General features: G+C 43.8%; 1 protein-coding gene across 1 annotated transcript in view; it reads left to right on the top strand.

Moving 5' to 3' along the window:
• DCC (DCC netrin 1 receptor) overlaps positions 1 to 22,319 on the top strand; it is an 876,197-nt gene that overhangs the window by 652,049 nt on the left and 201,829 nt on the right. Inside the window, exons 10-12 of the mRNA XM_060280362.2 lie at positions 3,699 to 3,847; positions 4,768 to 4,906; positions 13,565 to 13,614. Coding sequence (XP_060136345.2) covers positions 3,699 to 3,847; positions 4,768 to 4,906; positions 13,565 to 13,614 — 338 coding nt within the window. The remainder of the gene's footprint in view (positions 1 to 3,698; positions 3,848 to 4,767; positions 4,907 to 13,564; positions 13,615 to 22,319) is intronic.

Raw genomic sequence — 22,319 nt, 5'->3', positions numbered from 1 at the left:
CGTAAAATACAAATAATTTAAAACTGAACAGCAACAGCAAAGCAAACATACAAAAATGTAGTTTAATAATAATAATAATAATAATAATAATAATAATAATAATAATAATAATATTGCCCCACAAGACCATTTTGACCAAGCCACACCCATTTGTCCTATATGATCTCAGGTGTGGGGCATGCCAAATGTAGGGGCAGACCAAGATGTAGCTAGGCCAAAAGGGGGTTTGAGCAGCTCCATGCACAGCATTTTCTAGACCCTGATCATTGGGACTTGCAAAATACTGTGGCTTTGCTTGCACTGTTTGATGTTAAACTGCATTGCAGGGATGGGGAAATGGGCCGCCTGATATCATTGCAGCATCAAGTGATTGGCAAGTGTGTGATTCCACCCGACCTTTCAGATGTAGCCCACTGGAGGAAGAGGAAGAGAAGGATCCAGCCCACCTGCCAGATTCATTTCAAAGATGTCCCAATGTGAAATATGTACTTAAAAGGTAAAGGTACCCCTGACCATTAGGTCAAGTCGCAGACGACTCTGGGGTTGTGCGCTCATCTCACTCTATAGGCCGAGGGAGCCAGCGTTTCTCCACAGACAGCTTCCTGGTCATGTGGCCCGCATGACTAAGCCGCTTCTGGCAAACCAGAGCAGCACACGGAAACTCCCTTTACCTTCCCGCCAGAGCAGTACCTATTTATCTACTTGCACTTTGACGTGCTTTCGAACTGCTAGGTGGGCAGGAGCTGGGACCGAGCAACGGGAGCTCACCCCGTCGCAGGGATTCAAACTGTCGACCTTCCGATCGTCAAGCCCTAGGCTCTGTGGTTTAGACCACAGCACCACCTTAATATATACTTAGAAGCACTGTAATATTTAATTGGTCCCACAAGGGTCCTAATTTAGCTCATGGCACAATTTCCCCCAATCCACAGCCACCTGTGCTATCATCATATCACAAGGGTCATCTTGGGCTTTGTTTGAGACAGCAAAATGTCTTGGGACAGTCCTGATCTTGGAATGAGGATCCCAAACTGTATGGATCATCAGCAAAGGGTGTGTGTATGTGTGTGTGTGTGTGTGTGTGTGTGAGAGAGAGAGAGAGAGAGAGAGAGAGAGAGAGAGAGAGAGAGTTATTTTCTCTCTCTCCCTTTCCAAATAGCTGTCGTGTCTTCTAAACATGTTCAGAGCAAAGGAGCAGGGATTTCATTACATTAATAATTACATCGCCTCCAAGTCTTTTGAAGTTGCATCACCCCCACAGATGCCCAGAAGCGGGTTTTATAGAAATGTCATTAAAGCTGTTAAGTGCAAGGAGACAGAAGGAGATGAAGTAGGGGAGGGGGGGGAAATCGCACACCCACACACTATCAAGGCATGCTCTCTCTATTATGAATAAAGTCAAATGGCTTCATAAAGGGGTGATGCTGGCAGTGGTTTCAGTCTGGAGGATCAGGACAAGGACTGGTGGCTTTCCTGCAGGGGCATTTATCCTGTGGGGCATTAGGCAGGAAGGAAAGCCATGGCTTGGGTCTACCTTCTCCTAGGAAGACACAGCCACTGGTCAGGTAGGTTCCAACAGCCATTGTGCACTGCATGCCCCACCTTCCTTCCTGATGCCTCAACCTCAACGGCCACCGATTACTCTGGACCATAGAATCATGGAAGAGTTGGAAGAGACCACAAGGGCCATCCAGTCCAACCCCCTGCCAAACAGGAAACACCATCAAAGCATTCTTGACATATGCCTGTCATGCCTCTGCTTAAAGACCTCCAAAGAAGGAGACTCCACCACACTCCTTGGTAGCAAATTCCACTGCCGAACAGCTCTTACTGTCAGGAAGTTCTTCCTAATGTTTAGGTGGAATCTTCTTTCTTGAAGTTTGAATCTATTGTTCCATGTCCGCTTCTCTGGAGCAGCAGAAAACAATCTTTCTCCCTCCTCCCTATGACATCCTTTGATATATTTGAACATGGCTATCATATCACCCCTTAACCTTCTCTTCTCCAGGCTAAACATACCCAGCTCCCTAAGCCGTTCCTCATAAGGCATCATTTCCAGGCCTTTGACCATTTTGGTTGCCCTCTTCTGGACACGTTCCAGCTTGTCAGTATCCTTGAACTGTGGTGCCCAGAACTGGACACAGTACTCCAGGTGAGGTCTGACCACTCCAACCTGACCCACAGTGATCCACAGCTGTGTGTACCCAACTTAACTGAGGCACTCTTTATATGCTCAATTTGGCTCAGGCCTCTGCAGAATGGGGTGCAGAGCCCTAGTTACAGGCATCTCCCCACTTGCACACAATTGTCTCACTTGCAACCTTGTTCCACAGCACCGGGACATCCACCCACCCACCCACCCACCCAACCATCAATTCCAACCTGAAATAGTGAGAGAGAGCTGGGAAGTCCTTGTGTCTTAGGGGGAGAATCTCCCCAGAGCCCGAAGAGGATGTCAGTGAGCCAAAAGTCCAAAAGAAAGACTCCAAGGGTTCCAAAATGGCGCATGGGAGCTCTCACTGCTGTCATGCTACCCTATTCCACAGCTGTTTGTGTGTGTGGGGGGGGGAGATGCATGAACTGCAGGGTGTTCCCCAATTGTGTGCATTTTGCTTATGTGCACGGGGGCCCGGATCGTAACCCCTGCGTAAGTGGGGGAGTTGCCTATATTTAAACAGAGGTTTAATGGCCTTCTGTTAGGGATCCAGTTGTTGTATCCCCCATTAGCAGGAAGTTGGACTTGAGTCTCTTCCAGCTCTACAGTTCTATATTCTTGGGGAATAGTCTAATGTACAGTTTGGGGAGGGGGGAGATTCTGACACAGCACTCAAATCAAAAGGAACTTTTAAAGGAGGGGGAAAGCAGACCATAAATGTTAATTTTTAGTAAATTGTTATTTAACAGTGGGGAATCTATGGAATTATTGAAGACTTTCTGCACGCTGAGGAACAAAGCACATTAGTTCAACTGCCTGTCTTGCAACCAAATAGAAAGCTTGGGGAATTGAAGAACCAACACTCTCACTCTATTGATTTCACAACTGAGTATTAATATTAAATGCCTTTTAAAGTCCATTTGTATTGTGTGTGTTTTATGACATGACGCTGTCAGCTTTTCATTGATTTCTACTTTTTCCATTTAAAGGCTGCACAGGAGGCAAAATGGATAATGCATGTCTGGCTATGTCTTTTTTCCTACAAAGAAAGCAGGACGTTGTTACAGGCTTTTAACTATACAAATGCCTCAAATGGGAGGGATAACAAGAAAGTATATAAATCTGATTAATTAATATTGCTTGCTCACAGTAAAGTAACACTGAAACATCCCAATACTCTCCACCACCCAGGTGGTGAAGGGGTGCGGTGGGTGCGGTCTGACCTGGCTGTCATCAGTGAGGGGGTGTGTGTGACAAAATGACAAAAATATGAGGTGCGCGTTACAGTTTTACTAAATTTTAAACATTCAAATCCAGCCACATTGCCCCGCTCCCAACTTTATTGAGGAATGTTGCCACAGGACTACATTCCCTTCCTCTTCTACTAGCAGGTGCCTGTGGTAGATCAAGGACATTTATACAAATGGGGACAGAAGACTCCTTTCATGGGTGGAGGGACTTCCTTGGAGACAACCCCAAGATTCTTAAATCCCAGCTTTGCTTTTGTATAACTTAATTCTTGTTTGTGTTTCTTTCAACACAGTGCAAGTTCCAGGACCGGTAGAAAACCTGCGGGCTGTATCAGTATCACCTACCTCAATTCTTATTACGTGGGAACCTCCTGCCTATGCAAATGGTCCAGTCCAAGGTTATAGACTGTACTGTACAGAAGTAGTTACTGGGAAAGAACAGGTGAGCCAATGAACACATGGGCAAAAAAAAAACCAAAAAAACAATGAAGGGGGGGATCTTTAACAAATTTAGTTGCCTAAATTAAATGAAGGGTTTCAAGTCCTCTTTGCAGAATTATTATTATTATTATTATTATTATTATTATTATTATTATTATTATTTATACCCCGCCCATCTGGCTGGGTTTCCCCCGCCACTCTAGGCAGCTTCCAACAATTACCAAAATACATTAAAATATCACTGATTAAAAACTTCCCTAAACAGGGCTGCCTTTAGGTGTTTTCTAAATGTCAGGTAGTTGACCTCCGATGGGAGGGCATTCCACAGGGCAGGCACCACTACTGAGAAGGCCCTCTGCCTGGTTCCCTGTAGCTTTGCTTCTCGCAGTGAGGGAACCGCCAGAAGGCCCTCGGCCTGGATCTCAGTAGCCCCACATAGAGCGCATTGCAGTAGTCCAAGCAGGAGATAACTAGAGCATGCACCACTCTGGTGAGACAGTCCACAGGCAGGTAGGGTCTCAGCCTGTGTACCAGATGGAGCTGGTAGACAGCTGCCCTGGACACAGAGTTTACCTGCGCCTCCATGGACAGCTGTGAGTCCAAAAATTACTCCCAGGCTGTGCACCTGGTCCTTCAAGGGCACAGTTATTCCATTCAGGACCAGGCAGTCCCCCACACCCGCCCGCCCCCTGTTCCCCCAAAACAGTACTTCTGTCTTGTCAGGATTCAACCTCAATCTGTTAGCCGCCATCCATCCTCCAACAGAATCCATCTGAAATGGGATAAGTTCTCAAAATTCTCACTACCTAGAGCTGAAATGAAGAAGTTTTTAGGAGGCCTCAAAAATGAAGGCATCTAACTAATCTTATCTGTATAACAATTTGATGTAGTAACAATTTCCGCTGTTTCCTTTGTGCCCAGAATATAGAAGTTGATGATCTGTCATACAAGCTGGAAGGGCTGAAGAAATTCACAGAATATACCCTGCGATTTCTGGCTTACAATCGTTATGGACCTGGAGTTTCAACTGAAGACCTGACAGTCAGAACCCTTTCGGATGGTAAGGCAGAGCAAATAATATACACACAGGAGAGAGAGGATGGGAGTGAATGGGCAGAAAGTGGTACAGCCTGCATCTCTTCTTATGCCAAGCACTGCCATTGTGAATTGCCATTCATGCATCAAATGCTTGGTGGATTGGCCCACTGTGGAGGAGGGGGAAACTTTATAAATGGGCTGAGACAGAGTCTAGGTTGGCTCAGCGCTTTGCTCAGGGTTGCAGTTTGAAATGGTTGTGAGGTGTAAGCCTCCAGAAAGTATCTGCAGGTTTGGAGATCCGGATGGGGCAGCATAGGACCACAAAGAAGACTGAGAGCAAGCAGGAATTAAAAAAAGAGTAGAACCCACAAATTGTGAAACCATTAAAATAGCCTATTTAAAGTAAGTCCCCCAAGAGGGAGTTTGAGTTGAGCTCACAAACAGCTACATCCAGAAGTTAGAAAGATGAGTACCAGTGCAGAAGAGGGGAGAGAGTTATTATCATATTAGTATTTCCCTAATATTCCTGATCACTGAGTCAGAATATGATGAAACAAAATTAAAAAAAATTCCTTCCAGCAGCACCTTAAAGACCAACTAAGTTTTTTTATTTTGGTATGAGCTTTCGTGTGCATGCACACTTCTTCAGATGTTTTAGTATGATAAGGAGGGGTGGAAGAGAATTTTGTCCGGTTTGAAATTTTTAATGGACCAAAATAATCTGCACCTGCCTGACTAATACACAGATCAGAATCCAATCATCCTTCAGATTTCACACTGCTCCAAATTTTCGGAAACAGTTCTTGGCTAAAAAAAAGAGAAAAGTACCATAAGGCATAAAAATATGTGTGTTTTAGAATACAGAAATGTATACCTTGAGATAAAATGTGTCTTTTAAAAAAAATGTATTGAGTTATTTTTTTTAAAAAAATCTTGAATTAATGCATCTGGCTGGCCAATGTGAGAATGGGTTGCTGGATTAGAGGGGCCTTTGGCCTGATCCAACATAATAATAATAATAATAATAATAATAATAATAATAATAATAATAGATTTTATTTGTATCCCGCCCTCTCCAGCCGAGGCTGGGCTCAGAGCAGCTAACAACAGACATCAATTAATTAAAATACATCTTAAAATTAATTCTGACAAGTTAAAATCTGGGCAGGTGGCAATTATCAGGTTGGAATTTAGAGTGGTTAATACTTGCCAGGTCCAACTGTTTCCATTGATCATGCAAGGACCTGAGTCTTTCGGGGCCTCTTTCGGGCTTGTTTTATACCAGGCACGTCCAACAGGTAGATTGTGATCTACCAGTAGATCCCTGGATGTCTGTGGTAGATCACTGCTAGATCACTGCCACCCCTAAAAAAGCTCACCCAAAATTTTCCTCCTCCCTAAAAAAAGCTGAACTATGACCTGAAGCCCTAAAGAAAAATGGGCCTCCCTCCCTCCTAAAAGAAGCTCAACAAGTTTGACCTAAATCCCCCCCAAACAGGGCTTCCCTTCCTTAAAAAAACTCAACAGCTTTGACCTGAACCCCCCAAAAGGGGGTAGATCACTCCCAGTTTTTAACTCTCTTGGGAGTTGGCCACCCCTGTTTTATACAAAGGAAAGTAAGTCAAACTGCGTCCTGCCCCAAGGCCTTGTGTCCTTTTACATATTTTCACACATTCCTGACCCTTGTAATTGCTGGCCTGACCCCAAATTGAATTTGGGATGGTGGTGGCAGAAAGACTTGGAATTGATCTCTCCCCCTTGATTGCCTCGCAGTGATAACCTGTGGTTACTTGAATAAAACCACAGAGTAACCACAAAGGACTGTGTGAGATAGCCATTCATTTCATAAGGCTGCAAATATCCTTTACAAAGCTACCGTAAGTAGATCAAACCTCTTTACAGTTGTTATTGTAAGCAGCACTGTTTATTACCTTGTAAAAGTTAATTTGTGATACCGCTGCCTTCTTTTTTGGGAGAGCTGGTCTATTATTTCCACCGTTGACATTTCTCTAATACATTTCCAAGTGGCCCTTTCACCTATCCATCTAATTGAGATACCTTTTTATAGTACGAAACAGACCTTGGCAGAATAAAATACCTCATGCGTATAATTATGAAAACAAAACACACACATACACACACACACCAACACAATAAGGTGAAATAAATTATACTGTACTTAATTTATGGAGATTGAATTGAGACTCTGAAGACCAGGATGATGGCCTCAACACTGAACTTTGACTTTCCAAGAGAAAAAGGGAGATTCATATTCATGCAAGAATTTAGAAAGTTAGCCTCATAAAGTTTTAATTCTTCTTGAGCAGAAAAGTATCAAGAGACGAGTGTTTTTAAAGAAAACCTTCTGTTCAACATCAAGGTCTGCTAATGAGCTAGAGAGCTTTGATAACCTCAGATGAATGACAGCAGGCTGAATTGAAGCATTTATTTTATTTTATTTTATTTTATTCAATGCATTTATAATACCACCAGGGCAGTTTATGATACACTTTGCCTATTGATACAAAACACTTGCCCTTTCAATCACCAGAGTCTTCTGGGTAGTTCATATGAAGTCCAAACAACATACTGTTAAAACGTTAAAAAAAATTTTTTTAACAAGACTCACTGAATTCTGTCCCCTGTGTTAAAACCAGCTCAAGTAGTATTGCAGCATGTCAAAACCCAGTCAAAATAATTGATTCAGAAAGGAAAATTAGGCATTAAAATGAGAACCAAATTATCACCCCTCCCATTCTCTTCACTTCTCTTCTATCCCTCAGTGAAGATATGAGTCTGGAACTTTATCCTGGACAACTTTCTGAGAAGTAAACCAAGTGGTTAACTAGCACCCAAAATATGTGATGTTGATTATATTGTGACTTTTTTTTTAAAAAAAGCAGCAATTAAATTCTCTCAGGCTGGCTATTGATGCTTCATTACCTGGTTAATTCCATCTAACAATAGCTCTGTGGAGCTATTATTATTTTAAATAAGCAGGGAATGTGGTAAAGGGGACTTCACAAGGTAAAACCCCCAGAAGAACTATTTAGGGTAAAACCAATAAAGAAATTGACAAGAATGGACAAGGCACATTAGGGCAGTATATGTACGAATATGATAAGTGGTTTGAACCGTTAATACTTTCCTTGATCTAGTTATTTCTCACAATCTGGTTTTACAGTTCCTAGAACTGGGAGAGGAACAGTAATTCTATGTGATTTGGTCTCTGAGCTTATTGGATAATTCCTTCTTATTGATCTTTCAGAGTAATAGGATTGACCCATTCAAGAATTGGTACACTATGCAGCAATGTCTGTCCAGAATAATAAATAATAATAATAATAATAATAATAATAATAATGCTATATGAAATGGCTGGAATATAAAGCAGCATGAGACAAATCAATAACTGTATCTATAATCACATTGAAACTTTTAATTTTTCTTTAGCCAGTTGTAAATATGAGCTCATTTCTCAAAAGTAGGACAGATTGTTTGACAAATGGGCCTTTCCAGAGGAGCTGTCAACTGAAGGGTCTATCTCATTATCTGCCCCTTCAAAATAGCAGGAGAATCTTAATAGTCATCAGCAAAAGCACAGAATTATTCTGAATTCATCAAAATCTTATAATTAAGTAGCAGAGGAATATGACTTAAGCCAAGTGAGACCGGTAGTTCATCTAGCTCAGTGTTGTCTGCATCAGGGACAGGGAAGCTGTGGCCCTACAGGTCAACAGCTAGTGGGACCAGGAGAGGCATAAAATGGGAGAAGCAAAGGCAGGCACACAGACTTAGTCTTTGATTGTTTGGGGGAAACCTTGGAGACATAGCTGCCAAGTATCCCGTATCCGCCGGGAAAACCCCTTTTTTCTTACTGTTTCCCGGCGGTATCCCGTTTGGCGATAAATCCCGGCATTCTCCCTTAAATTCGCTTCTTCCCGGCGGCCATTTTTCTGGTGCCGCTTTGCCCTTCTATGGGCACCAGAAAATGGCGCCGCCGGCGCCGGAAGTCGCTTCCGCGCATGACTGAAAGTTGCGTGACGTGACTTCCGGTGGCGCTTCGCCCTTCTATGGGCATCAGAAAATGGCAGCGGCGCCAGAAGTCTCTTTTACGTGTTTCTGGTCATGCGCGGAAGCGACTTCCGGCGCTGGCGCCGCCATTTTCTGATGCCCATAGAAGGGCGAAGCGCCACCGGAAGTTGCGTCACGCAACTTCCGGTCATGCGCGCGCTGCCGACCCCGGATCTTTACGACCCGGACTTGGCAGCTATGCTTGGAGAGGAGGAGACATGGATGGCTGTGGGGAGGCTGGGACTTTTAGTCTGACACTCCTGTGCAGATCCTGTTTTGCTAATAAAGAGTGGACTCCAACCACACACGCTTCAGTGTGATTTACTGCTGGCTCGTTCCTGTGCCCTTGTCATGTGTTGTGTCCCTGGCCAGATTATTTTGACTGGGTTTCAAATGCTGCCGTACTACTTGAACTGGTTTTTACACAGTTATCCGTTGAAGCTTGCACTTCTTTGTATTTTGTGGTGTAATTTTGCAGCTAAAAGTCCATCGGAAAATCCATTGGAAAACATGCATTAGTGAAAATAACACACATACACATGAATTATGTAAGACAAAATTGCATATAAAAATGGGTATATTAGAAAAAAGATGCAGATGATTCTTGTGAAGGCTTGTGTTTTTTTATTTTAAAAAAAGTCTAAGGTGGACATGGAGTGAACTGAGGGTTGGCAGAATGAGAAACTAAAAGAAGCTGAGAAGAAGAGTTTGGATTTGATATCCCGCTTTATCACTACCCGAAGGAGTCTCAAAGCGGCTAACAATCTCCTTTCCCCTCCTCCCCCACAACAGACACCCTGTGAGGTGGGTGGGGCTGAGAGACTTCAGAGAAGTGTGACTAGCCCAAGGTCAACCAGCAGCTGCATGTGGAGGAGCGGAGACGCGAACCCGGTTCCCCAGATTACGAGTCTACCGCTCTTAACCACTACACCACACTGGCTCTGAGAGTCATCCGTTTCTACTTGAGGAGTGGTTGTGCCCCAGATTCCTCCATAATAAAACTGCCTGATACATATTTTTAATGAGAATATTTTTGTGTGAAGCTGATCACCTATGGATGAAAACACTTTCAAAGTTGTCAGTGCTTGCCCCAAACTGTGCAAGGCAGCGACTGAAGCTATTTAACATGTAAATATGCACACCAGTGTTTGAGGTCAACTTTTGATGTTAAAACATTTCATTTGAGGAAACAGGTGCATCTTGTTCTTATTTATAATACCCTGATTGCTTTGATCTTTAATTAAAATCTCAATCTTGGTGCTATAACAGCTTGATCTTTCAGAATTAAACAGCTGATATCATAATGAACACGCAAACCAGCTTTCGAGCTTTGCCGGTGCCTCCATGATAAAAGTTACCATTCTACATTTTGCATGATAGCAGTTCAGGTCTGAGACAGGCTCAAAGAGATTTTACATTATGTTGTATTATAATGTTTAGTAGATTTGAACCCTGCTTTTTGAACTGAGTCCTCCATGTAGTTCAATATCTCTATAAAGGACAGCCAATACATTAAAAGACATTACAGTGGTACCTCTGGTTGCGAACAGGATCCGTTCCGGAGCCCCGTTGACATCCAGAGCAGTATGCGCACAAGCAGATCACGATTCGGCGCTTCTGTGCATGTGCATGACATCATTTGATGCTTCTACACATGCACGAACTGCCAAACCTGGAAGTAACCTGTTCTGTTACTTACGGGTTTGGCGCGTTTGTAACCTGTGTTGTATGCAACCCGCAGCATTCATATCCAGAGGTATGACTGTATATTTAAACTAAACTAAACTCAAAAAACAGTCTGGCTGGGGTAGGAGGATAAATGTGGGTCACATTTACACTGTTCATTTAAAGCCCATGGCTTCCCACAATGAATCCTGGGAACTGTAGTTTGTTAAGGGTTCTGGCAACTGTTTGTGTTGGATCAGAACAAAGGTTCCACTAAATCAACATCTGGCTTCCTGTAGTGACCAGCCAGATTCCTATGGGAAGCCCACAAGAATTCACTGACATCAATAATACAGTCAAATATTGGTTCTTGGACGGCTTAGTTGACAAACAAATCAGCTCCTGAACCCCGAAGACCCGAAAGTAAGTGCTCTGGTTTTCAAACGTTTTTCAGAAGCCGTATGTCCAACACGGCTTCCGCTTGAATGCAGGAAGCTCCTGCAGCCAATCAGAAGCCGCTCCTTGGTTTTCGTATGTTTTGAGAGTCGAAGAGACTCCCAGAATGAATTAAGTTCGAGAACCAAGGTACCACTGTACTCTCCCCACAGTTGTAACTTGTATCACTGGAACTGGAATACAGTGATACCTTGGTTTGCGAACTTAATCTGTTCTGAAAGTCCATTCTTAAACCAAAGCTTTCTTAAACCAAGGCGTGCTTTGACACAGGGGGACTCAATTTACAAATGGAACACACTCAACAAGAAGCGGAACATGTTCCGCTTCCAAGGCAAAGTTCACAAACCAAAACATCTACTTCCACATTTGCAGCGTTCTTAATCCAAGTTGTTCATAAACTAAGCTGTTCTTAAACCAAGGTACCACTGTACTGAATGTGAATTTGGAATTCCATGTTGTCACCAAGATTGACAGGGATAAAATAACAAGATTGAGTAGAAAGCTGCTTTCTACTGAGTTAGAGCTTGGCCTGTCCATCTTAGAATTGCCAGGTATTGAACCTGGGAACCATGTGTGTATGTGTGTGTTTACTGCTCAGGTAGGAAGTAACCACATTACCTTCTCCCTTCCACATGATCTCACCTTTGCAATGTTAGAGGTAGAGCTGTCTGGCCTAGCTTAATGTTCAATATGCTTAAATCTACACTTGGAGTATGTGGGTGTTCAGAATGTGAGATTATCCTGGATCCAGAACTTCAGCTGGTGGCTGAACTCCCAACAGACTACGATAAGGATGGACAGCCTACTTCTAAATAATTTCTGGTCTTTTGCCAGTGTTCATTCATAAAGCCATTCTGCACCAACCCTGCAAAGCATGTGTGAAAATTCACATTCTTTTAAATATTTTTTTCCAGATATTTTTGAAAGCATTTACCCTAAAATCTGGATTTTGGTATGACATTTTATCATAAAAAGTATGCATTTTAGTGTAAAATAGGCATCTTGATGCAGCTGCAAAATTTAGAGAAGTGTGAAAACCAAAGGATGACTTTGTTCCAATCCGCATGTTCGTCTGAGAAGATCTAATTTAGTCTGTTGGCTAACAAATACCCTGCTGATTGCAACGGCCAATGTTTGTCATCCCTGATCCCAAAGGTAGGGGGATCCATGCATATTTCTTTCCTGCCTTTTACTATCAGAATACATTTTCAAAGCAGCCATCAACAGTAATTAAAAACAATCAATTAAAAGGTATAAGAAAAATCAAGAAGCAGCAATAAAAATGCCAGTCGTAAAACAATCAGCAGTCATAAAAACACCAATCAGTAATAAAACAGCAAGAGCACTATTAAAACATTATCTATTAAAAGCTTGGGAGTATAAAATTCTCTTCAACTATCACCTAAAAGCTAACTAAATAGGCAGCAGCTGAATGAAATTGGGGCAGATTACTACACTTTGTGTGTTTGTTTTTGTATTTATTTAATATATTTCTAGACCTCCTTTCATCTTTACAAAAGTCAGTAAAGACATGAATGCAATTGAATGTGCTGTAGAAGCACAATATATTAAAATGCATAAGGCAAACCATTGGGAGGCACCACCAAAACGACCCTGTCTCCATTTGTCTCTTGCCTAACCTCCAAAGGTGGGGGAACTTAGAGCAATGGCCATTACTAGGGAAATAAGTTGCTAGCCCATGAAATCCCATTGCTGTTATAAACAGCTGTCACATTTGTGGCAGGAGTGAGTCGGGCTCATCCCCACTTAGAGGAAGCACACAAAGCTTGCCCCTGATATTTTTTTTGGGGGGGGGGATTGATTGGCTGCTTTCCAGCCAATCACAGGGCACACTACATTGCCCCTGTTTAAGGGCAGTAGCACCCAGATCACAGAAATTATTAATAGGCCAGTGCTAAAATGAGGACTGACTAATAAGCTTAATGAAAGTGGAGCAAAACGCAAAAGATGTTTATTCGGCTTTACGCCCATCATAAAACACAACAAAATGAAACAAATCAAATAAAACAGCAGACTCATACAAGCCACAAATAATATAACACAATTCACAGCTCACAAGGACAAATATTAACAATTCAAAAAAGAAAAGTTTAAGATTAATATTAAAATTTAGGCACTACGCTAAAATCAATATCTGATGTCATTTTAGAAATTTCTTATAACTATCAATAATCAGCTAACATTCCATTCCGTCTCTTGTACGAGAGGACGGCTGTTAGGAATTTAGCAACCTGTAGAGTAATATAAGGAAAGTGGAGGAAAATAAGTAGATTTGTCTAGTTTTCACCTCTGTATGGGAGACCTTTGAGGCACCCACTGTGTGCCTCCACCCGCTGAAATTGCTATGTCCCATCATAAACTGAGGAGAAATAAGGCAGATGGGTTTTTTAGAAGAGATGCCATTGGCGTATGTAACTCTAATTATGGTTTTCCCAATCTCACCCATTCCCCTTTTTCATTTCAGTTCCAAGTGCCATGCCCCAGAATGTCTCCTTGGAAGTGGTGAACTCAAAGGTAAGTGTGGGTCCAGCACCCTAATTTGAAATGATCCAGTTCTGTGCCTCTTCCTATATGCAGTGGAACCTCCGGTTGCGCACGGGATCCATTCCGGAGCTCCAGTTGGATCCCGAGGAATTCACAACTGGAGGTGTTGTTTCTGCGCATGCACACAGTGCGGTAGAGTGCTTCTGCACATGTGCGGATGGCAAAACCTGGGAAAATACTTCTGGGCTTGCCAGAGGTGTGCGTATCCAGAGGTATCACTGTTTGTACACACACACACATGACTGTTATTAGGTTGTCTGACAGTATGATTTTTTTATTGTGTTTTTATTATGTTTTATCATGGATGTTTTATGATGTGTTTCTAATGTTGTTCTCCACCCTGAGATACTTTGGTACAGGGCGGTCTATAAATTGAATAATATACCAACCACTGCCACCCAGTTGATTGAAGCGTGTGAGGGAGGAGTGGACTTGCCACTGCCCAGCCTTCAGTCCCGCACATGGTTTTGTTGAAAGGTCTGCCTGTAATCTGAATTTTGTATTGTGCAGCCGTCACAGGTTGCAGGTTGTTAGCATGGCATGAATAAGCCAAACAAAGACTCATTTATGGGTTGAAACAGGCCACAACTTTATTTGGTTTTATACAATGAGGAAGCAGGCGTGTCGTGGGAGTTGGGTAAGGGTCTGGTCTTTATTTCGCCAGCCCTTGCTGTTCAAATGCTTGTTGGATCTGTTAGCTAGGAAGCAGCCTTGGGAGTTGACCCATGTTAGAGTCTGACGTGGCTCAGACCAGGCACCTGAGCGGCCGCTGTGCTTCTCTCTCATCAGGCCCCTTATGTCCACTCCACCCCCACTTAGACTCTGCCCAGTTTGTGCACTGATTGAATTATCAGCTTAGCAAGATAATTGGATTACCTGTGTCCTAAATTTAAAGTTTCTGAGTGCTTACCATTTTGAGCTCTGTGATATGAAAGATGGCCTTTCAGGCTTCTTTTGCAATCCAAATGTCTTGGGCTACATGTGTACCAGTTTTCATTTTTCTAGCTAGTGTGTTGTAATAACTCAGACCTCTTAGGGTGCACTTTGTTTTGAGGGAGAAATGCCCCATTTTGAGATTTTTTGAAAACGATTCAAACTGTCCTGGAGATGCGTGTACCGCCATAATTTAGGAAATGTTGATATCTGAGTATTCCAAGTGAGAGAGGACAGGTCCGTTGGGTTTTTATTTTGGTGTTTTTTTTTTGCTTTCTTTCTTTCTTTCTTTCTTTTCTTCTCTTTTGAGATTTTTGTTCTTTTCTTTTTTAATTTTTTAATTAATATTATCCTGTGACAATACATAGCAAAACCATTCTGCGTCAAACATCCTTGCTTCTCACGCAAAAGAATAAGAAAGCAAGTGAAATAAAAAAAGAGAAAATAAAGAAAAGAGAAAGAAGAAAATGACATATGTAGAGGGGAGAGGAACAACGTAACAAGAGCTCTATAACCCAATGGATAAATTAACTTTTGCTTTTCTATGCCAGCTGAAAACAAGGTTGTTCACTCAGGGATTTACTGGATGTTTCTGTCTAGACTGGGTACTAAAATGTAGTTCGCTGTCTTTTAATGGTGGCTGCTTTACTGATCCGTTTTAATGGCCCTAGTTTAATCATATGATTGTATTGATTAACAATTTGGATTTTTTCTCCTTCTCATGGTTTTATTCTTATGGTTTTAGATTGCTTATTGTACCCTACCCTGGGATCCCTTGTGATGCTAGAAACAAAATAAATATAAAAATGAGCAAAAAAAGAAATGCCGCTCATTCTGCAACACATTCAGAGATTTTGAAGGAGGAGAGACTAAGACAACTTTTAAGGATGAATTAATTTGGCGAGGGGCTGGCAGATCAGTCCAAAGCCCCTTTGCACTGAGCTGAAGTGTGTGGACTTGGTGGAGGTCTCCCTCTGCCAGCCCTCCTGGCTCCATCCTTCTGCCTGCCTGCATCATTACACTGGTGTAGAGCTCACCTTTCCACCTGCCAAATGGGCAGAAGTGCCGCTGGTCAGCTCCCCACTGATGGCAGTCAGTGGATAGCCCTAAAATGGGGTGTAAATGTGATGATTCCCTAGCTACTCTTAACGCCCCATCAGTCTAGAGAGGAGTGGGGTGGGATTTCTCCCTACCAGCCACTGCCTGGACATCCTCCTGGTCCCTCCCGGCTGTAGTGTATTACTTATTACTTCCCCAAAAGTACTGAGACTATTCTTCTAAGACAACCTAGCATGGTCCCTGGGGACTTGCGGGAAAGGAAAATGGCAGCCAGCCATTGCTCAAAGGAACTCAATTGCAACAGCATGTTCTCCCTAAATGTTGCCAACAGTTTCTGCTCCGTTAGGGCAGATGGGGCACTGCCCTGCCAACCTCAGCCTGCCATCACTTCCCTGTGTTCTTGCAACCTCATCCTCCTTAGTCTCAGTGCTGATCTTGCAGAACTCAGCCAGGAGGAGGATAGGGACAAAACAAAATTAAATTGGCTCTGCCTGTCATTGGCTCTGGCTCCTCGCCAACTGCCCTACCAGCTCCAGTGGGCACCATTCATTCTTGGTTGCCAATCTACTGTTGACATTGCAGGTCTGCTTTGGCACATTTCTCCCTGCAATTCAGGCAGGAATGGATCATAGAATCATAGATTTGGAAAGGGTCCCAATGGTCATCTAGTCCAACCCCCTGCAATGCAGGAATCTCAGCTAGAACATGCATGGCAGTTGGCCATCCAACCTCTGCTTAACAACCTCCAATGAAGGAGAGTCTACAACCTCCTGAGGGAGATTTTTCCATGGGAACACTTTCAGCTTAGCACTAGCAAAGGCCAAAGGTATAGAAATGTACCTTGCGATAACCAGACTATTTCTCAAATACTTGCTCTAAATTTGCCAGGAAGCTATTTCTGTTGATTACCTATTTATCCTTCCTCATTAGTTCCATTGGCCATCCCAGGTGCCAATGGTTGTTTGTGATAGAAAAGCAGCAGGGGAGGCATTATGTATTTCCAGTGTGCGTGCACACACACGCGCACGCACACACATTGCACGAGGTGAGATGTCACAGGTACCAGAGCAACGGTTTAATTAATAAAACCACCCTGCTTCGCTAGAACTTGGGCAGATGTGGGTAGTTATTAATTGCTGGCAACAACAAGACTCTGCAAGGCAGTTGCTGACACTAAAAGACAGACAAGAGAATGACTTCTTCTGATACTTTTAATGAGGCATCACTCATGTGGCACACTTGATGTTGCAATCTGGAATTTATAAGAGAATACTAGCTTTCGTGCGTAGACATTAAAGCATTCCTTGTCGCCCATAAAGCAGCTCATTTGTGTGCCGGAAGCCATGAAAAGAGATGTCCTCCTGGAAAAAAAAAACGTGAAGAAGTTGTTTTTTCTCAAACCAAATAATGAAACTCATTAATTGCCTTCTGTACTTTCTGGCTCTTAAGAGATGCCTCCGCCCAACTGCGGCTTAATTATTCTAGTCCACATTTCACTGATGAATCAGTGGGGAGCAGCAGTGTCCCTAATTATGCAGAAAGTCTATAGAGTGAAATGAAGGTTGGCCTTAGATGCTGCCGAGGCAGGGCAGGCTGTGGGCTTGCGCAAACCACAACATCATGCTGTGCAACTGAAGGAAACAAGGTGTGCCTTTTTTAAAGCAAAAAACCACCAACTTCTACACTCATTCTAATTAATCTAGCTGGAGGTCCCTTTTTTCCTAGAGGGCCACATATCTTCCTGCAATGTATCTTTGGTGTGCTTGAACACCTTAAGCTGAGTCAGGCATTGGTCACCTTAACATTTTCTATGCTGACTGAGAGCAAGGTCCAGGCGTGTAGCGAGGCACCACGGCACCCGGGGTGGCAAATTGCCATGCTCCGGGGGGGGGGGGCTGCGCATGCGTGTTACGTAGCGGGGTATCGCCATCCCCCATGCCTCCAAAGCCGCGCGCCTCCAGCTACAAAACTCCAGGTAGAAAGCCCACTCAGAGTTTTTACTGGGAGGCTGGAGGCTCAGCTTGGGAGTCGCGGGGGTGGGGGAGCCAAGTGTAACCCCCCCCCAGAGTGGAACCCAGGGCGTACTGCCCCCATCGCCCCCCCCCCATTGCAATGCCCCTGCCAAGGTCCTTTCCAGATAACTGGAGAAACCAGCTCCGGCTCCTGGTCCACTTTGCATGCAACACATGGGCTCTACCACATAAACTGTAGGTATGCAATCCTGGAATCTACAGGTGTGTGAATCCAGAGGGGTGTCAGGCAATATGGGGAATCTGCAAGATTAGCCACCGCCTCCTTGTGCTCCTGGGGCTACTGCTGGCAAACCTTTCTCTTCCAATAAATTCCTATCCACTCTTTGCTGCCTGCTCTATTCATCCTACAGAGCCTACCTCTGTCTACAAACTGTAATATACTGGCAGGACTCTCATTTGCTCCCACAGCAGGTAGAGACTCCCACAGCAGGCATCGTCCTATCCTGGATCTGTGAAATCAACAAGCAGGATCTCCTAGTAATATTTAGTTCAGTGACACAGTCATACCTTGGGTTAAGTATGCTTCAGGTTGAATACTTTCAAGTTAAGTACTCCGTGGACCTGTCTGGAACAGATTAATCCACTTTCCATTACTTTTAATGGGAAAGTTCGCTGCAGGTTAAGTATGCTTCAGGTTAAGTACGGATTTCCAGAACCAATTAAGTACTTAACCTGAGGTACCACTGTACTTTAGGAGGAGATGCATTCCTCCAAGTATTATGGAGCCATTAGTTGTCTGTGGCTGCAGACAGACCATCCATTTAAAGCAAACGATTCCACCCAGTGGATCCTGGGAACTCTAGTTTGCTTTTCTCAGAGCTGCCATTCCCAGTACTGTTAACAAACTACAGTTTCTGGGATTCTTTAGGGGATGTCATGTGCTATAAATGGGTGGTGTGTATGCAACCAATATCAGTGGGGAATTCTCTTCAGCCTGAGGGCTGTGTTTTCTTCTGAGCAACTTTCTGAGGGGCGCTTGCCAGTGGTAGGTGAGGCCCAGAGGCATATGTGGATGTGGCACTGAATGCAAATTTTGCCATTTCACAGTTGCTTAGTTTCTATGCATACTTCAACAGCACGCTCCATCCTCCAGCATCAGAGTGCAAGGACACATTCCAGCCAGGTAAAAACCCTCAAGGAAGGCACAAGGGAGGCCATTGCAGGTTTGGCTGGGAAGGGGTGTGTGGCCTGAGAAGAGTCCTGAAGGCCCAATGGAGAGGCTTAGGGTGCTGAATAAATAGCTTTATGACCTAGAGTGTCAGGGAATAGTTGAATGCAGAGGGATGGGAGGGGGGAGGAAGCAGCTGGGGAACCACCAAGGGCAGAAGACTCAGAGCCCAGGGAGTGGTGCTGGGATGATGATGAACAGTCAGAGGGAGAAGATGGAGAAATCCCAGGAAAACATACCTGCCAAGTTCCTCTCTGAAAAATAAGGGACCAGACCGGAAGTAGCATACCGGAAGTAGCGGGGTGGCCATTTTGGAACTGGGCAGAGCATGCTCAGAAGTGACTTTTGATGCTGCTGTGCCCAGTTCCAAAATGGCTGCCGCACCAGAATAAACCGGGGGAAAACAAAAAAAAATCTGTTTTTTCGGCTGGGGACAGCCGGAAAAACAGGGGTTTCCCGGGGAAAACGGGAGAGTTGGCAACTATGCAGGAAAAGGAGGTGTCAGAAGCTGAAGGAGTAACAGGGCTTAGTGAGCTCGGAGAGTCTGTGGAGCCTTCAACATGTGTCCTTGCATTCTTCGCAGTAACTTTAATAGAATGCAATTAGAATTCTGCACCAGTTTGTGGAACATTAAATAACTACATGGCATTCCTCATTTGATCATGGCGCCTTTGCTCTGCAACCAAACAACGGCTGCTTCACAGCAGTAGTGCCAATGGAATACGGAGTTGGCTGGACTTTGCATAGTGTTACATGCGGAGTAGGTATTCTAAATATACCGATGAATGCTTCTGGGCTGCCATGTTGGGTGGCTGGGTCCCTGCATCAAAGCGCTCTTGCCCATGGGATGGAACTGGGCAACCCGCCACTGCTTTTTAATTAAGAGCTATAGGATGTTATGTGCCAAACTTGGCTCCTGCACAGCTGAAGGTGGAGATCAGGCAAAGTAAGGATAAAGAAAGCTTGTATCCTGGATCCATAGTGGTCAGGGAGCATCACCTCATCAGATCTCAGTTTTGTCTGATCTACCTGAAATTTTCTCTTCGTTAAGGGTGGGTGTTGGTACACAGTTCTCTCCTGACATCCCTGAATATTCTGGTTATAGATTATTTCTGTGCCCTTGACTATTTTTCCCAGACTATGTAAAATGACCCCCCTCTTTCTTGGATATACAGCTAAAATCTTTCCATTGTGTTTTCAGACACCTTGGGGCAAAGAGGTTAGAGCCTTTCTCTTGAGAGTATGATGATTATTTTTATGTTTTAAAGAATGATGTGAGCAAAACTACGCTCCACTTGCAAACATAAGAACACCTTGTTTGAACTCCTCTTCTTCATCTGGAAATTATGAGGGATGTACACATCTTACAACTGATTTATTTATGAGTGGCAAAGACAATCAATCAAAAAGCCTCTTACATAATTCTTCTCCCACTGCAGTGCAACACATTTTGGCTTCCCGAGCGTGCATCTGGAGACGCGGCAATGAGGCTGCACGGCGGCACTTAACTTTAAAACTGAAATAAAAATATATTATAAAAAAAACAAGTGAGAAAAGAAATATTCATAAATTGAAATGCTGCAAAATAATTCATGATGCATAGTCTCAGAAGATATGGATTTTTCCTTCCCCTCTCTCATGGTAATAAAGAAATATTCTCAATTTAAGTTCTAAATGTTGACAAGACTTCCTGCTGGGCGCGAGGAGTGTTTTCCCCAGACCTTTACTAAAGTTATTTTACTTGATTTTAGATTTATTGATCTCTGATCCCTAGAGTTCAGAGGAGATTGTATTTTCTTTGACTGTGTGGCTATGGAGTGCTACTAATAACAGCAATGGGAATCTGCAAAGTCATTTATCATCTATGGGAGGGTTTCTCAAACTTCACTGATCCTTTGGTGAGCTTATAAAGTTGTCATGGACCCCAGCCCATGCTCTTAGGAATGTAAATAAAATAAAGCCAGGAGATATCAACATTAATTAATTAATAATAATCCATCTCTATTACTAAGAGTCATAAAATGTGAAAAAGGAAAACTGTTGTATTTTGATCTTATTAAACACAGATGTTTGCCATTGGCAAAGGAAGTGTGTGTCCCTTATTTCTGAGGCTCATAGATCCGTTTTTTGTTTGTTTGTTTGTTTTGGATTATACTTCTTAAACTTCTTTTCCATCCCTAGGCCCCTTTTCACTCCCTTTCAACCCCTAGGTCTTTATTCATCCCCAAGGTAAAGGGGCCCCTGACCGTTAGGTCCAGTCACAGACGACTCTGGGGTTGCGGTGCTCATCTCGGTTTACTGGCCAAGGGAGCCGGCGTTTGTCCACAGACAGTTTTTCCGGGTCATGTGGCCAGTATGTCTAAGCCGCTTCTGGTGAACCAGAGCAGCGTATGGAAACGCCGTTTACCTTCCGGTACCTATTTATCTACTTGCCCTTTGACGTGCTTTCGAACTGCTAGGTTGGTAGGAGCTGGGACAGAGCAACGGGAGCTCACCCCGTCGCAGGGATTCGAACTGCCGACCTTCTGATCGGCAAGTCCTAGGCTCAGTGGTTTAACCCATCCCCTAGCACAGTCCAATTGTGCCTTGAGGAGCAATATCAACCACTTTAGAAAAACCCTGATTTATTGTCTAGGACAAGAAGTACACTCAAACTTGTCAGGTGTCGAGATCCAAAATCTAATCTTTGCTTCCTAGACTCTCAGAGAAGGAACACGGCTGCCAAAGGGCATTTTGCTGCTAAGGCAAAGGACAACACACACACCCTCCAGCTGGCTGGACCAAAAGCTGAATCTTACGTTGATACCAGTGACAGGATAGCATCTTCTACCATATGAGGTCAGATTAGGGGACCCAGAAGAAACTGTGAGGCAAATGGAACAGCCCGGTGCTGCTGAGCTTTCTCTTTCTCAGCATCTGATGCCTGAGGCACTTGCTTTATGACAGGGCTTTCATGACAGGGCCAATTCTGGATAGGAAAACAACCGAACACCAATTATTGAGATTGGGGTAGGCAACATTTCAACCTTCAAATGCAGTGGAATTACAATTCCCATCAGTCCCAGCCGGCAAGAATGATGGGAGTTGTAGCATCAAAAGGGCATGAAACTGCTGAGAGAGATCGTCAGGGGGGTTGGGTTGGGCTGGGTTAATCCCTTTTCGGGTGATACCCAGCTCTACCTCTCTTTCAAATCAGAAGAAGTTAAGGCAGTTAAGGTCCTCTGTGATTGTCTGGAGGCAGTTGGAGGATGGATGGCGGCTAACAGATTGAGGTTGAATCCCGCCAAGACAGAAATACTGTTTTGGGGGGACAGGGGACAGGGTGGGTGTGGGGGACTCCCTGGTCCTGAATGGGGTAACTGTGTCCCTGAAGGACCAGGTGTGCAGCCTGGGAGTCATTTTGGCCTCACAGCTGCCCATGGAGGCGCAGGTCAATTCTGTATCCAGGGCAGCTGTCTACCAGCTCCATCTGGTACGCAGGC

This window comes from Zootoca vivipara, chromosome 10, assembly GCF_965207765.1.
Source record: "Zootoca vivipara chromosome 10, rZooViv2.hap1.1, whole genome shotgun sequence".
Lineage (NCBI taxonomy): Eukaryota > Metazoa > Chordata > Lepidosauria > Squamata > Lacertidae > Zootoca > Zootoca vivipara.
Note: the sequence above shows the minus strand (reverse complement) of the source record. Positions and strands in the feature narration are given on the sequence as shown.